The sequence below is a fragment of the Galeopterus variegatus genome, unplaced genomic scaffold (assembly GCF_000696425.1).
Source record: "Galeopterus variegatus unplaced genomic scaffold, G_variegatus-3.0.2 Scaffold1074, whole genome shotgun sequence".
NCBI classification, from domain to species: domain Eukaryota; kingdom Metazoa; phylum Chordata; class Mammalia; order Dermoptera; family Cynocephalidae; genus Galeopterus; species Galeopterus variegatus.
In genome coordinates, this window is record NW_007727185.1 from 76,783 (window position 1) to 97,107 (window position 20,325).

Below are 20,325 nucleotides of genomic sequence, written 5' to 3' on the forward strand. Positions count from 1 at the left end.
GGGGGAGGGAGGGAGGTTTCGATAATTGGCCACAATAATCAACCACATAAAAAAATAAAAACAATTTAAAAATCTCCAAGGGAAAAAAAATTAAAAATAAAAGTGTTAATCCATTGTAATAAATAAACAAACTAACTAACTAATTAATTAATTAATTAATTTAAAAGACTAGGTTGCAACCAAGAGAAAAAAAAATTAAAATTTATTTTGATGGAATTTAGCTAAGTATAAAAGGTTTGAAAAGTTATTAAAAATATTAAATTAGACAAAAACAAAAAATTGAAAGAATTTTAAAGGATATTTACTTACCGTTTCATTTTGAAGATGAGTGCATTAAAGATTGCCTGGGGCCATACAGCTGAGGAGATGTAGGGTAAAGGCTAGGTTTCATTCTTTCTTTATTACACCACAATTCTACAAAAAATAAAAATAAGAGACTGATTGACCAAACCTGAGTCCATATCAGCTAGGGAAATTGGAATATTTTGCTGTGATTCACCAGTGAGTCCTTCAGTCCATGAAAATCTTATCATGTTCCACTTGGCCGAGGAAATTAAAAAAAAAAAAAAAAAAAGGAATTTGGCTTTTCTATTTTGCATACTTCCATGTGAAAATTTTACAACAAACAAGCACGTGGGTATTTTTTAATTTTTTAATTAAAATTTTTAATTTCAAAATAATGAAGAGACAGGAACAATATAAATTCAAACCGCAAGATATCTGTGTCACATTTCCTGGAATATTTTGTAGCCTTCATTTTGTGGCTCCACCTCCAGGGGCACTTTCGAATGATCAAGGTCATGGGAAAAAGCCTAGTCAGTGGATTTCCTTCCTCACAGGGCCGGCTTAGTTTCATCGTGGAGTGCTTTGTCCTCATCCAGCAATACGATTTATTGTCAGCCTCTCCCTGGGATGCAATATGTGGTTCGCAGTTTCAAAAGAATTAGAGGAGAAAAATGGTGTTAGCATTATAGTAGCAAAGATAAGGCAGTTCTTTGGATTTAGCCTGTTCTTGCCAGGGAGCTCAGAGAACCTAAGGAGGAACAATTACATATTAAACTCAGCATAAAACACCTGAATTCTGGGAAATGACTAAAGTGTGTTGGTGACCAAAACTTCTGGAAAACTAGTTCTGCCAATTCAGAAAATGTTACTAACTTCTGGGCCGGCCCGGTGGCGCACTGGATAGTGCGCCGCTTGGGAAGCGCGGCGGCGCTCCCGTCCGAGGGTTCGGATCCCACATACGGACCGGCTCCTGCTCACTGGCTGAGTGAGGCGCGGGGGCAACACCGAGGCTTGCAATCCCGTTGCCGGTCCCCGGCCCGGTACGGGGGCAACACTGAGGGTTGTGATCCGTTGCCGGACACGGAAAAAAGACAAAAGACAAAAAAAAAAAAAAAAAAAGAAAATGTTACTAACTTCTGGGCCGGCCCGGTGGCGCACTGGATAGTGCGCCGCTTGGGAAGCGCGGCGGCGCTCCCGTCCGAGGGTTCGGATCCCACATACGGACCGGCTCCTGCTCACTGGCTGAGTGAGGCGCGGGGGCAACACCGAGGCTTGCAATCCCGTTGCCGGTCCCCGGCCCGGTACGGGGGCAACACTGAGGGTTGTGATCCGTTGCCGGACACGGAAAAAAGACAAAAGACAAAAAAAAAAAAAAAAAAAGAAAATGTTACTAACTTCTGGGCCGGCCCGGTGGCGCACTGGATAGTGCGCCGCTTGGGAAGCGCGGCGGCGCTCCCGTCCGAGGGTTCGGATCCCACATACGGACCGGCTCCTGCTCACTGGCTGAGTGAGGCGCGGGGGCAACACCGAGGCTTGCAATCCCGTTGCCGGTCCCCGGCCCGGTACGGGGGCAACACTGAGGGTTGTGATCCGTTGCCGGACACGGAAAAAAGACAAAAGACAAAAAAAAAAAAAAAAAAAGAAAATGTTACTAACTTCTGGGCCGGCCCGGTGGCGCACTGGATAGTGCGCCGCTTGGGAAGCGCGGCGGCGCTCCCGTCCGAGGGTTCGGATCCCACATACGGACCGGCTCCTGCTCACTGGCTGAGTGAGGCGCGGGGGCAACACCGAGGCTTGCAATCCCGTTGCCGGTCCCCGGCCCGGTACGGGGGCAACACTGAGGGTTGTGATCCGTTGCCGGACACGGAAAAAAGACAAAAGACAAAAAAAAAAAAAAAAAAAAAAAAAAAAAAAAAAAAAAAAAAAAAAAAGAAAATGTTACTAACTTCATAAAGTAATGGTAGAGATCTATAGACAGTTGAAGTTAAATCGCCAAGGTCAGAAAGGATTACATTTGAGAGTTTTAGGAGATTATGAAATGACTGTTACCCTAATGATTTGAAAGTTCCATTTTTACTAAAGTATTAATTACTTACCTATATGGCTTTAAAAACTAATATCCTACACGACCAGCGCCTCGGGGCCCTGCCTGGGGTCCTGGGGCATTGAGCTGGGGACTGGACCCCCCACACATCCAGGCACACCACCGGTGCCAAGGAGCATGCCAAAAACATCACCTCCATGTGGGTGGCCCACCACAGTAACCACAGCTGCTGTGAAAGTAGCTAGACGTCACAACCACCAGGCAGATGGTCCACCAGCCACTGGAGTGCATTGTCGCAAGGAGAGTCACCAACAGAGACAAAAGAAAAGAAGAGAATGTCTCTCTCCACAAAGCCCATTCTAAAGTGACAGAAGAAGCATCTGCTCTATGATAATATTGGGGGACCTGAACACACCTCTCAGCATTGGACAGATCATCTAGGCAACAAATCAACAGAGTAAACACTACTCTTTCAGAGGGAGAGAAGAAATCTAGGGTTATCGGTGGTGGGAGGGGGGAGGGAGAGGGGGATAGGGAGAGATTGGACAAGGGCCATAAACAAAAGGTATAATTTGTAACAATATACATACTAGTAATATTGATTTGATCGACATATGTCAACATTGAATCCCAAAAATATGTATGATTAATTATGATTCAATAAAAAAATAAAAAATAATATCCTAGGCAACAAAGGGTTAGAGCTCTTGGTTGGGCATATTCTGAATTTGATGAGGTAAGTAGAGCATTGCATTGGAGTGGAGGTGTTGCATTCTTTTTGATATTTTCTCTAATTGTTTTGACCTCTAAATTTTAAGTGTACAGTGATAGGAAATTAGCAGCAGAGATTGCCTTCTTTTCCGTTACCAGGTTAATTAGAAACCTACCTGCTCCGAAATGTCTACAACAGACAGTGGCCTTTTATTGAAATATATTCAAATTACAAAATGCTTTTTGTAATGCAAGCCTAAAAAATATTAATTTCTACTCATGTAGTACTCAGTGAAGTGAAAAAAAAAGTCCTTTAATGTTTTAATAAAAATCTTGATATAAGGTTATGATTCATTTCATAACTTTAAGAACTGGTTTTTGTTACTGCATTGTAGTCTGAATTATCTAAAATATTAAGAGCTACTATTATCTTCCAGAGACTTCTGCTTCTCAAACCCATGCTCTATGATATATGCACATTAGTAATGACCACACAACTATAAGCTGAGCATTTTGTGACATCTCTTTGGGAGGGTGGGCAATGACCTTACATGCTTTATTATTTTCTACTGAGTGTTAGAAAGACATGAGAATTCTTATTTCAGAACCATGTGTGATAGCCAGCACCCAAGATGGCCTCTAGCGATCCCTGCCTCCTGGTATCGTCCTCCCACAGTGTACCGGGGTTGGTTTGTGTGAGCTTAACAAGAGTGATGGTATGTCACTTCCAAAATAAAGCTATCAACAACTAGGACTTCCATTTTGGGCTCTCTCTTGGAACAGCACTCTGGGGGAAGCTGAGCTGTGTCATAAGCAGCGCTATGGAAAGACCCACATGACAAGGAACAAAAGCCTCCTGCAAACAACTATAGGAGTGAGATTGGAAGTGGATCTTCCAGCTACAGACAACAGCTGAGACTCCCTGAGCCAGAAGCACCCAGCAAAGTCACTCCCAGATTCCTTACCCTCAGAAATTGTGACATAATATTTGTTGTTTTAAGCAGTTAAGTTTTGGGGTGATTTGTTACAGAGCAATAGCTAATACACTATACTTTCCCATAGTTTGTTTTTCCCTCTGTATGCAGAATGTGAAAGACTGCCCGCACAGAGGACTTCTGCTTAGAAGCCACAGAAGAAAAGGGGGACTCTCTCAGAGTTCCACTACTGTTGTGCCTGTCTTATCTAAGAGCTGATGTCTTCAGAACCTTTCAGATAGTGATTTTTTTTTGCATTTGAAATCTTTATCAAAAGCAAGGTTTAAGCACTTCTAAGCACACACATTGGGGTTCCCCAGTAACCACTCTGGAACTTCGTGCGTCCTCCAGGGGCAAGGGTAAGGGGAAATTTGGGGTCAAATCCTCAAAGACTGCCTCTGCAGTAGTGGTAATGGCCTCACTCCACAGCTCCACCCTTCCCTTTTCCCTCTTCTCATGCTCCCTGGATTAAGAAAAGTTAGTGGCACCCACAGGATTCCTAAGGGGATACTCTGGGCTATTGCTGTTGACCACTGACCCTCACCCCCCAACCCTGGCTAGCATTCAACCCAGGGTGGTAGGTTAACCAGTTTTACAAACTACCATTTCCCCCATTTTTAAGAATAAGAAAAGGAGGAAAAAATTATGATTTTGTCGTTTTTACTTTGTGTTTACTTAGAATCCAGGGTTGACAGTAACCATCCTGGGAGTTGTTTATCCCGTCTCCATGGTAGATTCTATTATTGCTCTTGGTCAGCAAGTGATTCTAAGTTCTCTTAATAAGTACTCCTTAAAAATCTGAACTGGATCTCACTACATTAATTTAAACCTACTTTGAAACATTTCCCTCAGTAGAAATAGCCCCGGATTTTTCTTAGTGAAGAGATGTGTGATTGTACGAAGTTTAAAAAGTCATGTGCAATACTAAGCACCCTTATTTGCCCTGAACACCCCAAACAAATAACAAAAACATGTTCCCAAAAGAGCTTAAAAAACAACAAAAAGTTATGAGGTATTGGATAATTAGAAGTATTTTTCATTCAAAGACTTCCTCCCCCATATAAACTAATCCTCAAGTCACAGTTTCCATGAAGAGCAAGACCAGCTAATCTACCCTCACTTTCTAAAAAACATTTACAGTTCACAAAACAGGCAACACTCAACAGCTTCAGTGTGGTGCTATTTTCTATTTTTTTTTATTAATAAAGCTGCAGGTTTAAATCAGAGTCGCACCGTTTCAGAGTCAAAACCAAAGTCTCATTGGTCTTTTTTCATCGTTTGCAACCTGCAAAGATTTGATCAAGCCCTATCGGCCATTCAAAAGATCCCCGGTGCAGTGAGCGGGGGGGCTGGCGTCCTCCTGCTTGGAGAGGGTAGTCGGAGGGTCGTAGGCTTCGGCAGGGGGGGCCGCCTCCGTGCCGCCGCCATAGTGATGGCATAGGTAGCGGCCCGCCTGTATACTCTGCGCCACCACGTTGGTGCCGTGGCACGCCATCAGCAGCAAGTTTCGAGGCTGGACGCGGTAGGCAAAGCGCATGAAGGCCATCGAGTAGAAGATGAGCGCTGTCGTCATGCGACCACTGATGATGTCCGGTGATGCTTTCATGTCCTTAATGGCGGCCACCGGAAGACCCCAGTTGGCAACAGGACCCCAGAAGTGCGTGCTGGTCAGGTATTCCCGGAACTCCTTGGTCTTCACATAGTCTCTCGTCCTTCGCCAAAGTGCTACCACGCTGGCCATGATCGCCAAGCGGCAGGAGCGCCAGCGGACGAATGGCCAAATCCACGACGACTGGGACCCTAGAGTTCCAAACCCGTAGCCTCCTCTGTCCCAGCCTCGAGCCTTCGCATGACTGCCGTAAAGTGCGTCGGGCAGCACGTGCAGCTGTCGTCTGTGCCTGTGGGGGCTGGGGGTGTGGCCTCGCTCTCAGCTTGGCGTGACTGCCGTAAAGGGCATAGAGTGAGCATGCGTACATGTTTGCCTGTGTGTGTAAGCGGGCACGTGTGTGTCTGTCCATCTGGCAGAGGCGGAACCACATCCTGCCCCTCATCCTCACTGTGCTGTGGCCATCTCGTAGCACTCAGAGCTCCACGTGCCACCCAGGGAGGTGAGGGTCCCACAGCCTGCTTCTCCTGAGCTGCACAGGGGGCAACTTTGCCTGTTCTGTCTAGTCTATGGACATGTTGACTAGATGTTGACACAGAATTCCTCAACCAGGTACAGAATTTTAGTCCTTCCACAATTCTCCTGAGTGTTACTTGAAGACTTAGTAACATTTCACCCCTACATATCTTAGCATCAATCCCTTAAGAACAAGGGCATTCTCCTGCTTAACCACAATAATCCACTTAGATAATTAATATTTAGTACAGCATTATTATCTAATATGCAGTGCATTTTTAAATTTTATAACTCCATGGCTGCTTTTTTCTTTCTTGTTGGAGGGGAGAGATCCAATCAAAGAGCACATTTAGTTAACTCCCTAGATTAATCTCCGTTAATCTGGAAGAGTTCACCAGCTTTTTTTGTCTTTTGTGACATTGACATTTTTGAATAATCCAAGCCAATGGTTTTTCAGAATGTCCTTAATTTGGGTTTGTTTGACTGTTTCCTCACAATTACGTTTAAGTTAAACATTTTTTTGGCAAAACAACTACACAGGTGATGTTGTGTCCCTAGTGCATCACAGTGGAAGGCACATGAGGTCACTTTGTTCCATCATTGGTGATGTTAAGTTTGATCACTTGGTTAAGGAGTTGTCTTCCAGGTTTCTCCATTTTAAAGGTACCTTTCCCCTTCTCTAACCAACAAATAATCCAGGGGAAGTCGCTTCCAAATTGTGCGGGTATTTTATCCTCCAACATCCTTTCACCTAAAAGTTTTAATATCCATTGATGAAAATTCTTTAATGACGAAACCGGTGATTACTTTCCTAGTGTTTTCTACTTTTTCCAATAAAAATAGCAATTGTGGAAAAGTAATTGAATATGCATTGAAATACTAATACTTCATGTAGTGATTTACACAATCCCATTGTACCTTTAAAAATTAATATTTATTATCTGTGTTCATTTAATCCCAAATATTTTGCAAATATAGCTTTAAAATATAGTCATGCATCACATAACTTTTCGGTCAACGAGGGACCACATATATGATGGTGGTCCCATAAGATTATAATGGCTATACCATATAGCTTAGGCGACTAGTAGGCTATGCTACCTAGATTTGTGTAAGTGCACTCTATGATGTTCACACAACGACAAAATCACCTAACCATGCATTTCTCAGAACATATCCCCGTCATTAAGTGATACATGACTGTATATAGCCATTGTTGAAAAGGAAAGTGGCATAATTTTTAGATAATCTTTTTAAAATGCTGGGTTTCCAAATATGGATGACTGGTATACTGGTGTAAATAAGTTCTGTATAAGTTTGAATTAGTAAATCAGCAAGCACTGGCCAGCTGCCCCCCCAAAATAAAAATAAACAAATAAAAATAAATAAAATATCTGTATAAAAGTAAATAAATTAGCAACCATGTATTGAATGGCATTTTAGGCTTACACTGCCAGATGCTCCAACATTTTAAAAGAAATATAAGCTACCACTCCTTGTCCACAAGGAGATTTGAGTATTTGTAGATCATCCCACATAGGTTGTTACTTGGTTTTGATTACCTATTGCTGTGTGACAAATCACCCCAAAATTTAGTGGCTTAGAACAACAACAATCCATTATTTTACTCACAAATTTGCAATTGGTGCAGGACTCAATGGGGAAAGTTCATCTGCTCCATGCATTACCAGCTGGGGTGGTTCAGCTTGAGGATGGAGATTTCACTTTCAATGTGGCTCCCTCACATGGCTGGCAAGCTGATGCTGGTTGTTGGCTAGGAGCTCAACTGGGGCTGTTGGCCTGCGGGACCTCAGTTTCTCTCCACATGAGCCACTCCACAGGCTGCTTGGGCTTCCCTCACAGCATGGTGGCTAAGTTCCAAGAGCAAGTGTAAAAAGAGAATCAAGCAGAAGCATTTGTTTCAAGCCACTGCATTTGTGGTAATTTGTACACAGCAATAGAAAACTAATACAAGCTACATTGGTTTTTATAGACCTAGCCTCAAAAGTCACACAACATCACTTTCTCTATAGCCACAAGCCCACCCAAATTCACTGGGAGGGGACATAGACTCACCTCTCAAAGGCAGAAGTATCAAAGTCACACTTCTAGGAGAGCTTATAAGATGGGAAATATTGTTGTGGCCACCTTTGGAAAATACAATCTACCATATTGCTTAACTTGAAATCACATAATTATAGAACTTTGGAGTTAAAAGGATCTCACATATTATCTGTAAAATGAGGATGATAGTGGTACCTACCTCACAGCAGTATTGTCAGGTCTCAATGTGTTAATTCATGGGATGTGCTTACTATAGGGCCTGGTATATAGTTAGTGCTCAGTGAATTTTAGCTGTTATCATTATTGTCATACAATCCAACCCCCTTATTTTAGAAAGACGGCATGAGGCCTTAAGAGATTATGTCATTTGCCGTGGTGACACAGGATTAAGGTTTCCTGTTTCTCACATCAATCCTCTCTACAAATCACTGTAATTTATGATGTGTTTTTGTCTTTCCAACTATGTTGTAAGTTCCTTTAGGCCAGGGAACAAATCACCAAATGAAATATTCCTTCTCCCCACAAGCTTTTCTTATGCATTGACTGGATGTGGCCCAAAGTGAACAAGACAGAGTGTGACTGTTCGGAGGGGCATTTTACAGCTAGGGAATGGAGGTATAGACAATGTGTAAGGGACTTTCTTGGTAGATGCAGGGCTATACGTAGCTTTTGTACAAGATTTTTGCCTGGTAGATACTTGTTGGTTGTTACAGTCTCAGTGATTGGGCCAGCCCCATGCTAGAAATGGAGTGTAAGACGTTATAATGGAACTTGGCCAGCAGTTGAAAGGAGACATAGAAGTAAAAGAGTCTCCAAGGTAGATTGAGAACGATACAGGGCTAGGAATGAGCAAAGCTGTAGAGAATTTTACCTGAGGCAAAGGTGGTGACAAAACAATTTTAGGACTAGAGAACATCAGTAATGCTGTCCTGTGATCACCCCTCCCCACAGGTAAATTAGTGCTGCTGTATATTTCACCGTGTTTTAATAGATAAGACTAAACAGCTAAAGGTTTATCGTTATTTTGAAAGATATTTCTTTACCATTAATATTATTGAAAGTGGCATTTCTACTCTTTATGCTGCTTCTCAAACATAAAGCTGTCAGGGCCTACTGTGTGACTCGACCAACAGACACTAACATGAACATGGCTGGCAAGTTCACTATCATCTTTCAAAGGAAAATGATGAGAGAGGATAAGTAAATGCAAAGATAGATTCATACCTTTCCTACCTTGCCCCGGTCTTGAAAAGGTGCCATTGCACACTTTCTTCTGACCACGGTTCTTGGTGACAGGCCCTATGAAACTCTGCTTGATGTGAACAACCCTGGACTTACACAACTCTTTGGTGAATCCCAGTGCAGTGAACCAGATGTTGAATCTGTTTAATTGTTCTTTTTAACTTTTTATTTTGAAATAATTTGTAACTCACAGAATAGAGTAGTCTAAAACAGGAATAACAAAGCAAGAAATGTCAAAAAAAGCTCCCATATGCCCTTCGCTAGATTTACCAACTGGTGACATTTTGCCACATTCGCTTTACTTTTCTGTCTACCCAAAGGGTATTTCTCAAGAACTTCAGTGTGTATTTCCTAACCATGTAGACACTCACGGGCTTTCTTTTATGTTACCACAATACACCCATCGAAATCAAGACATTTAACATTGATGTGATACTGTAACCTACAATCCATATTCAAATCTTGCCAATTGTCCCAACAATGTCCTGTATAACAATTTTGTTTTTCTAGTCCAGGATCTAGACTGGGATTACACATGGCATTTAATTGTAATGTCTCTTTAGCCTCTTTTAATCTAGAAACAGTTCCTTTGCCTTTCTTTGGCATTCATGACCTTGACATTTTAGGAGTTCAAGCCTGTTATTAGATAGAATGTCCCTCAGTTTGGGTTTATTTGATGTTTCCTCGTGACTTTGTTTTTTTTTTTTTTTTTTTGGCAGCTGGCCGGTAAGGGGATCCAAACCATTGACTTTGGTGTTATCAGCACCACGCTCTTACCAAGTGAGCTAACCAGCCAGCCCTCATGACTACTTCTGTGGTCTGAATGTGTGTCTGTTTCCCCCACCCCAAATTCATATGTTAGAACTTGACTGCCAAGGCAATAGTCTTAAAAGGTAGAGCATTTTGAGAAGTGATTAAGTCATGAGGGCTCTGTCCTCATGAATGGGATTAGTGCCCTTATAAAAGAGGTTGAAAATAGAACTCTAGTCCCTTTTTTTTTCCCTTTCCAGCCCTTTTGCCATATGAGGACACAGCAAGAAGCCATCTTGGAAGCAGAGAACCTTCACCAGACGTCAAATGCTGGCACCTGATCTTGGACTTCCTAGCCTCCAGAACTGTGAGCAATAAATTACTGTTTATAAATTACCCAGTCTAAGGTGTTTTTGTTTTTGTTTTTGTTTTTGTTTTTTTGGTGGCTGGCCAGTATGGGGATCTGAACCCATGACCTTGGTGTTATAAGGTAAGGTATTTTGTTATGGCAGCCTGAACAAACAAAGACAGCTACCTTCGGGGTTTTGATTTGGGGCAGGAACAGCACGGAAGTGGTGTGTGTTGGCAATGCATCACATGGGGAGGCATGCATGTCTGTCTGGTCATTAGTGATGGTAAGGTAGTGCTCGCCAGTTCTCTCCACTGTAAAGTCTTCTGTAATTAATAAGTAATTTGTGGGGAGATACTTTGAGACTATGTAAATATCTATTTCCTCATCAAATATTTATCCCACTAGTTTTAGTATCCATTGATGATTCTTGCCTGAATCAAATATTACTATAATGATTGAAACATTTTATTTTTTAAATGATTTTGTCTTGTGGTTTAAAGCAATAAAAATCAGAAATATATTTCATTAAATTTGCCCTGGAATACTGGCCAACATTTACAAAAACATATAACTGTACCCGAATTATGGCTATGAAAATGGAACACTTAAGATTTGAGTATTTTATGAAGCTCTTTTTTGTTTGTTTTGCCATATCCTGTGCTGATTTCCTTGGAATATTTGCTATTCAGTTCTACTAAAGGGAATAAATAGCGTTGTGCCTCAAGAGAAGCTGGATGAATAAAACAATAGATGGGTATATTGGCCCTGCTATTTTCAGATACTGCTGAAGGTAATTTTAGAGCCATCTGTGGCCCTGGTTCTAATCTTTTGCCTTCGTCGCTGTTTTACTCATGTGAATCCAGTGGCTGAAGGCTGGGTGGGTTATCAAGCATCTGCCAGTAGCTACGAGAATGTTAGTGTCTTTTACTTCAGTTTCTCTAGCTATAAAATGCCCCTTGTGCTGCGGTCCGGTCTGGGTCCCTCAGTGCAATGAAGTGGCAAAGGGAATTGGTTGTGCTCAGCCCCCTTGAGCCCCTGCTCCCCCCTAGTCTTTTGTTTCTCCTCTCTGCTTTACCATGTGTATTCAGACGACTGACCTGACCCCTCAGGTCAGCAGTGAAACAAGCAGAAAGCTGCAACGTCTCCCTCCACCCGCTCTCCTGCCACCGCTTCATTTGGAGGATCCTGTTGTCGGGGATGTAAAACTTTACCTCTGCCCTCTTAGCGTCTCAGCTGGGCCTGAGAAATAAATTAACGTAAGATAGATTAGCAGGAGAAAAATGTACAAATTTAATATGTTTTACATAACATGGGAACCTCATAAGGAAATAAAGACCCGAGGAACTAGCAAAGCCTGCATGCTTTTGTATTAGGTTGAACAAAGAAAGGCTATTGCAGAAAAGTAGCTAAATTATGTGTGGAGGCTAAAGGAAGGTGAGAGTTATTTTAACAAGGTCTGTTCCTGCAGAATTCTCTCGGCTGCAACTCCCCATCAAAGAATGTTTCTTTCTTCTAGTACAGTGACGGCATCTTTCCCATGGGGGGTTTTATCTCCCGTTTTCAGGAAGAAAAGGGGAAGATTAGAATGCCTTTCTTACATCTGCTGTTTCTCAAGTGTCTTTAGCTTGAAATAATCCTTATGTCAAAGAGGCATATTTTGGGGTGGCAGATTCTGCCACCCTGTTCTGTCATAGGAAATCGTTCAGTGCCTACTCCTAATACCTAGTCTTTGCACCAGAAATGAAAACTTTTTAAAAGTTTTTAGTGAGAGGATCATCCAATATTTTAAATCTTAGAGAAATATATAAAAACATAGAAATCTGATTTTTTACACTTTTTGTTTTGAAAATATTTCACACTTACAAAAAAGTTGTGAGCATAGTACAGAGAACTCTCATATACCCTTTTCTCAGACACCAATGTCAGGCTTCTATCAGGGAAGCAGAGCCACTGAGTGATGAGGGACTCATTACAGGGACTAGACCGAACAGAGTTGTGGAAGGAGCTGGGGCGGTGATGGTGTCTGAAAGCGGGACCTGGACGACCAGAGGTGGCAACAAGCCGAGTGGGGCCTGAGGTTCTGAAAGGAGGCTGCTGGGAAGGTCTGAGGGGCTGGTGATGGGCCTGTTGGTCAAGGAGGAGCGTGAGAACAAGCTGGAACCTGCTGACACTTCTGCACCTGTTTTCTGCCTTCGGCCATGACGACCCTCTGACAGTCACGCTTCACTTCTGTACGCCAACTCTCTCACAGCTGTCTCTGGAACCACACTGGGAAGAGGATTCTGGGAAACATGGTTCCAGCTTAACCAAGCTGACACAGTACAAGCCGCAACAACCAGTTTTAAACTTTGCCATGTTTATTTTTTCATTCTCTTTATTGGGGCATATGTGTGTGTGTGTGCAAACACACATTACTGTTTATTTTATGTGAACCATTTGAGAGTAGGTTCCAGACACCATTCTGCTTTACTCCTTAATACTTCAATGTGTATTTCCTAAGAACAAACATATCATCTGATGTAATTATAGTAGTTATCAAATTCAGGAAATGTAACATTGATTTAATGCTTTAATCTATAGTCCATATTCCAATTTTGTCAATTGTCCCAATGTCCTTTATAGCATTTTTTTTCTTCAGGACAAGACCTAGTCCAGAATAATGCAGGGCATTTAGTAGTCCCCTTTAATCTGGAATAATTCCTCAGCTTTTCTTTGTTTTTTGTGACATTGGCATTTTTGAAGAATACAAGCCAGTCGTTTTACAGAATGTTCCTCAATTGGGGTTCGCCCAATGTTTCCTGACGATTAGACTCAGGTTATATGTATCAGCCAAAACACCAGAAGTGCACTTCTATCTGCCCCCCATCAGTAATGTAAATTTTGATCACCCAGTCAAGGCATTGTCTAGTTTCTCCACTGTATGGTTACAGCTTAACCCTTTGTAGCTCATAAGTGATCAGTAGGTAGGTACTTTATTTATTTTTGGAAGCTGGCCAGTATGGGGATCCCAACTCTTGACCTTGGTGTTATAACACCGTGCACTAACCAACTGAGCCAAACGTGTTAGTTTAAGAGTATGTAAATATCCCGCTCTTTATCAGACTTTCTCTCCCATATATTTAGCATTCATCAATGATTCTTGTCCAAATCAATATTTACTGTGATGGATTGAAAGTGACAGTTTTCCATCTCCACTGATTCTTCCATATTTTCAAGGGCACTTCAAAAAGTTTGTGGAAAAGTGGAATTAAAAGATAATATGAATCTTTCCATGAACATTTTGAAGACTCTTTATATATCAGTCAGCGTTCTACTGCAAGTGAGGCCCTCCCCACTATTCTAACAGTGTTAAGAGGGCGAGAAATCCAGTTATGGTATTTGAAAGGTGGGGCCTTTGAGAGGTGATTGACTCAGGACTGTGCCCTCATGAATGGATTGATCTGTTCATGGAGTCATGTGTTGTCCTGCGTGTGGTTCTGATGGCTTTTTAAGAAGAGCAAATGAGGGCCGGCCCGGTGGTGCACTGGATAGTGCGCCGCTTGGGAAGCGTGGCGGCGCTCCCGCCCGAGGGTTCGGATCCCACGTACGGACCGGTTCCCGCTCACTGGCTGAGCGAGGCGCGGGAGCAGCACCGAGGGTTGCGGTCCCGTTGCCGGTCCCCGGTCCGGTATGGGGGCGACACTGAGGGTTGCGATCTGTTGCCGGACACGGAAAAACACAAAAGACAAATAAAATAAAATTAAATTAAATTAAAAAAAAAAAAAGAAGAGCAAATGAGAAGATTAGCTCTCTTTTGCTCATGCCATTTCTCACCATGTAATACCTTGGTCGCCACGGGACTCTGTGGAGAGTTCCCACCCACAAGAAGGCCCTCACCAGATGCACGCCCTGGACTGTGGACTTTCCAGCCTCCAAAACTGTAAGAAATAAATTTCATTTCTTTATAAATTACCAAGTTTCAAGTATTCTGTTATAAGCAACAGAAACAAACTAATACACTTCTCTCCACATTTTGTTACTTACCTATTTATTATCAATATGGTCTCATGGATTCTTATTTTATTCAGTGGGTTATTGATGGAGTTTGGATGTGTTGTCCCCTCCCAAACTCATGTGGGAATTTGATCTCCAATGTGGCAGTGTGGGAAACTGATTGAGTCATGGGGGTGGATCCCTCATGAATGGATTAATGCTCTCCCTGGGAAAGGAGGGGTAGTGAGTGAGTTCTTGCTCTATTAGTTCCTGTGAGAGCTGATTGTTTAAAAAGGACCCTGGCATGTGCTCTCTCCCCCTCCCCCTTCCTCTCCCTCTCTTCAGAAACAGTATGCTCATTGAAAGAAGTCAGGCACAAGAGACTACATACTTTAGGATTCCATTTATATAAAATGTAAAGAAAAAGTGAATCTACAGAGGCAAAGAGTGGTTGTCTGGGGCAGGGGGTCAAAGTGGAAAAAGGGATTAAGAGTAAATGTTCCTGAGGGATCTTATTGGGATGATGAAAATGTTCTAAACTGATTTATGGTGACTCTACAAAACTTGGTAAATTCACTAAAGCATCACTGAGTTGTACACTTGAAATAAATAAGTTATATAATATGTAAAATATGCCTCAATAAAGTTACAGATTTTAAAAAAATTTTAGATAGTCAAATTTATCAACATTTTCTTTTTTGCATCTGGATTTTGAGTCAAGTTAGAAAAGCTCTTCCTACACTCAGACTATGAAATAATTCACCGTTTTCTTCTGGTGCTTGTATGGTTTCTTTCTTTTGTGAAAATTTAGATCTCTTATCCATTTAGAGTTTATTCTTGTGTATGCTGGGAGCTATGGACATAGTTTAATCTCTTTTCAAGTGGGTATCCTGTTGTCCCACCATCATTTATTAAAAAGTCCACCTTTGGTCTTCTCTTGCATATTTTCCATTTCAACCACTTTTTCTCTGACCCTTTTTACTTATCTGCTTTTCATTTTCTTGGTTTCTTCCCATCTTTACTCAATGTCATTTATCAAATTTTAATTTGAATCTCTTCTGTGGATAGCTTGTGATTTATCCATTTCTGAGATGGTTGTCTTTTACTGACTATAATTTCTTTCCTGAGTTCAATCAACTCTTGTACATTCCTGTTTTTTGTCCATTTCCATTCTTAGTTTTTACAGATCTGATTTTAGGATTTTTATATTTAAAAACATGTTTGAGTTTTTTTTGTGCTTCGTGGTTGCCTTTTATGGGGAGAATGTTCATCAGCTGATTGTTATTTTCTGTTCTCTCCCTAAAGGCATTTTGTGGACAGAGTTCCCAGTTCAATAAATTGCACCCTCTTCTTCCTCTCAAAGAGGAAATAGGGTTGGTCCCAGAAAAAGTCGGTGGAGTGGAAAGACAAGCAGGGGATCGACTGGGGAAGTCTTTTATTTTTAATTTCAAATCCATGGTGGATCAGTATTTTTGAAAAGTACAATAAAATGAATTAGTATGAAAATGAAATTTTAAAAATAAAATAAAAATGCAAGCCCAATTGTCTTATTATATTTGACAGATAAAACTGTATTTTAAATATATAATCAGAAGAAACACAAGAAAAAAAAAACTGTACAGTCTTTAAAATTGTATATAGGCAATTAATAATCACTATTCATCACTTTGTCATTCCACAAATGTACCTAAATAAAGTTATGAGTCAAAGCAATTTCCCCATATTAAATGCCTATCTGCACACTTTGAACAAAACTATGTATATCAATAAAGTTTTTAATGTGACAGATAAGCTTGGTTGCTTGTTAACCTAATGTACTTTGGATTGTTGACAATGCTACATGCAGGGGATGATATATAGCTAAAGTATACCTGTGTTTTGTCTTAATAACATTTATAGTAGAGAAACTAATCTCACAGAGGTTTGTTGACAGGAATGGAAGGAGATACTTTATAAAGTAATTCCCCCAGCTCAGGATATTCATTTTTAATTTTCATCCAAAATAAAAGCAAGTGATGATTTATTCCCAAAATATGTCTTCAAAACTTATCCAGTTCCAACAATTTATGATGTAAAAGTTAAATATAAATTCTGGATTTTATATATTTGTGGGTAACAGTTGGCAAACTAACCTGAAAATCTCTCCCATTATGACAGGGGTTTGTTGTGCGTGACTAGGTTGCAGGTTGTTCCCTACATGACTCACCATGCAAGCTTTACAACACCCAAACTGGTCTGTACCTTGTTTGACAAGATGAGTCTGTTGATGTGTTTAGATATCATGAAATGTCTAATTGCTATAAAAATTTCTCAACACTGATCTCAGTCTTTGTACTTATCACATGGCAGACTGGTAACAGTCCACAGATTGACACCAGTCCGCACACCACACTGGCAAACTATTGGAAGTCTCCTCCTATTCTCAGGGCTGGAGGGGTTCCTGTGATGAGTGAAGAACCAGCTGAGGTGTTCGCTGAAGGGAAAGGTAACGTTGAAGGAGCAGTAGACAAAAAAGTCATAATATTTAACCATGACCTTGTTATTTTTTGAAGTGACAAAAAGAAGAACATCTACCCTTAAGTCCTTCCTTATTTTGTCATGTATATGTTTATATATTCCAACTGATACCACTTTTCTTTCCTACCCAAACCCCCCATCTTTCTCCCCATCACATTAAGGTAGGCTAGTGGTTAACTTGAAGGTTTAGTCTGTAAATATCACGTGGTGCCAGAAAAGTAAGCAAGTGCTAAAAAAAAGATGCAAGCTGGCCGGTTAGCTCGGTTGGTGAGAGTAGATTGTTATAACACCAAGGTCAAGGGTTCAGATCCCCTCACTGGCCAGCTGCCCAAAAAAAAAAAAAAAGAGATATTACAAAAGGACACAGGAGCCAACTTAAAGGAGCTCCCAATAGCCAAACTGAGACAATTGACCAACAAAGTAAATGACAGTAATGGATCATAATGCCGAGAATAAAACAAATATCCATGAGTTCATGCTGATATAAGTAATGGAATAAACAAATTAACGGGGAAGAAGGGAAAGCTCTTCCGTAGAGTGGAATTCCAATTAATAAATACAAGGAATGATGGAGCTAGAAAATCATCATTTGGCGAACACCACAGTCATAATTGTGTCAGGCAAGAATCATCAATGAATGCTGAAATTAATGGCTGGAAGTAGGATAAAAAATGGGATAGAAACATAGTCTTAAAGTGCCTAATTACAAAAGAAAAAACTAACTTTGTGAGGGAGAAACCTGGCAGATACCACCTTAACCAGAGTCGACATCACCAAAAATGAGACATACCGACATCACCTGCCTCCTGATAAGGATGCACCGAGGTGGGCATGCCACCACTTCAGTGGTGTCCTTTCCGAAAATGCATAACCTGAATTTAATCATGAGCAAACATCAAACTAAAATCAAGGGATATTCTATAAAACAACTGGCCAATACTCTTCAAAAGTGAACTATCCCAGATTAAAGGAGACTAAGAACACATGACAACAAATACAATGTGTGCTCCTGGATTGGATCCTGGTCCAGTAAAAGGACATTAGCAGGACAACTGACATTTAACTGGTTTGTTTCTACTGCTTGCAAGCAAGAAACTGGCTTGTACACATTGATGACACAATGTTGGATCCAAGCAGAGTTTCTTGAATTTTGTAGCTATTATAGTTTGTATTTGTTAAAGCATTTACAAACCTTAGAGCATGTTCCCCCACTGAATGCTAATTTTCCCAAACCTGGGGGTATCACCATCCCCATTATATTGATAAAGAATTCGGATTCAGAGATTTTCCCCAGTTGTTCTGCTAGTGAGTGGTGAAACAGTGAGCTGAATCCATCCGTATGACTCGATGCGTTTTCATCACACTGCTTCTTACTAATGGTCTTCTCTGATGACTATTTTCCCAAGAAACTACTGCACATTCAGTCATTCTGTCAAGAAAAGGCTAGAAACTTCACCTAAGTACAAGGTTAGAAGGCTTGATGCCCCTGCACAACTCAGTAGGCATGGTCATTGACCCCAGTTCCTACATTGGAAATTGTTGGTTTAATTGTTCATTAAAAAGTTTATGGCTTCCATACTATGTGGTATCAATGAAAATGGATTCAGATTATCATTCCTTCAAAAAAGACACAGCCAAAGAAAATAAAAATGGATTTTATATTATTCCTAACAGAATTAGGCCATAAACTATCTACCACATGCAAAATCTCAAGGTATTTTATAAACCTGGAATAGTCTACCAATTAAATGGGAAGTGATTGGGTTTTCTCTTTCAATGGTGGTGGAATAGTCGGCCATGAGTCTGCCTTTCTTGCCTCTCGCACAAATCTCAACACTGTGATTTATGTTCCTGAACAAATTAGACTTAATTTAAGAGCAAATCATCAGCAACAGGTATAATAATCTTGGCAGAACATTTATTTTAACTAATTGCTTTCTGCCTAACATAGATAGAAGGATGCTGATGCCATTTACCCTATAAGGATTAGTGCTGTCATGTAATTAATTTTTTTCTTCCCCTAGAACTTAAAGTCTCATCAGTTTTAAATTACAAAGGCATTGTTTTACTTCATATTTAATCATAACTGGGCTGGCCGGTTAGCTCAGTTGGTTAGAGTGTGCTGATAACACCAAAGTCCAGAGTTCAATCCCTGTACCAGCCAGCTGCCAATAAAACAAAACAAAAAACATATTTAATCATAACAATCTAACTTCTATGGCAATGTCTACATAAGAAAGTTGTGAAAGAAAAACAGATTCTAATCACTCTGCAGCATTATAGATTCCTATCCCCTAAACACAGGACTATTGGGATCAGAGTGGGAACGGTTTTGGGGCTAGGCAGTGAAAAACCCTTACCCCCATAAATTTAGCAGAGAGGTAAGGGTGGAGAATACCTGAGTAACATTAGAACAATGTAGTTCTCTTTTCCCCGTGAAGTTGAGTATCACCTTCATTATTATTTATACCTCAATGATAGGAAAAAAAACAAAAATTTCCTCCACTCTGTGGAGGTTTAACACTGTAACTGTCAAAGGTGTCTTGCAATGAATGGTAGAAAATGCAACTAAATAGATCCCATCTTCTCAAACCTGCCAAACTCAATGTTATCTACAAATGACGTGATGATCCTTCCAAAGAAGAGGCAGACACACCTAATACAGCTAAACCCAAGGAGGGTTCCCAGTGGCAGGGCTGCAAAGCTCATACTAAAATAATTTGCTACACAGTCATGAAATTTAAAATTCTAATATATGTTTTTTAAGAAATAAAATTGTTTTAAGGTTTTAAAACTTAAGGTTTTAACCCTTCCCCTCTCCCCCCTATTTTTGGTGGCTGGCCAGTACAGGGATCCAAACCCTTGACCTAGGTATTCTAAGCACCACGCTCTAACCAACTGAGCTAACCAGCCAGCCCTTGAGCCTCTACCTTAGACAGTTCTTCATATTCTAACCAATTTGTTGCTTATTCATCTTTAAAAATGCTATAGAGGGGCTGGCTGGTTAGCTCGACTGGTTAGAGAGCGGCCTTATCACACCAGGGTCAAGGGTTCAGATGTCCAAACCAGCCAGCCACCATAAAAAAAAAAACAGCTATAGGAAAACTTAAGCCTTTCCTACATAAAGTCACGTGTCAATTTATCATACGAGGGTACTTAAAATAAAATGAAAAGATAATATGAATCTTTTCATGAACTTTTTGAAGACCCTTTGTATGTTGTATATAAATTCAATAACAAGAATGGTAATTAAGATGCTTTCCTTATATTGGTACTGAATCTCAGTAGGCAG

General features: G+C 40.8%; 1 protein-coding gene across 1 annotated transcript; it reads right to left on the reverse strand.

Moving 5' to 3' along the window:
• Positions 1–5,181: 5,181 nt before the first annotated feature.
• Positions 5,182–5,845, reverse strand: MPC1L (mitochondrial pyruvate carrier 1-like). The gene has a single exon (XM_008574610.1). It carries the CDS (start codon positions 5,753–5,755, stop codon positions 5,321–5,323), a length of 435 nt encoding a protein of 144 aa, XP_008572832.1. The 5' UTR covers positions 5,756–5,845; the 3' UTR covers positions 5,182–5,320.
• Between the last annotated feature and the right edge of the window lie 14,480 nt (positions 5,846–20,325).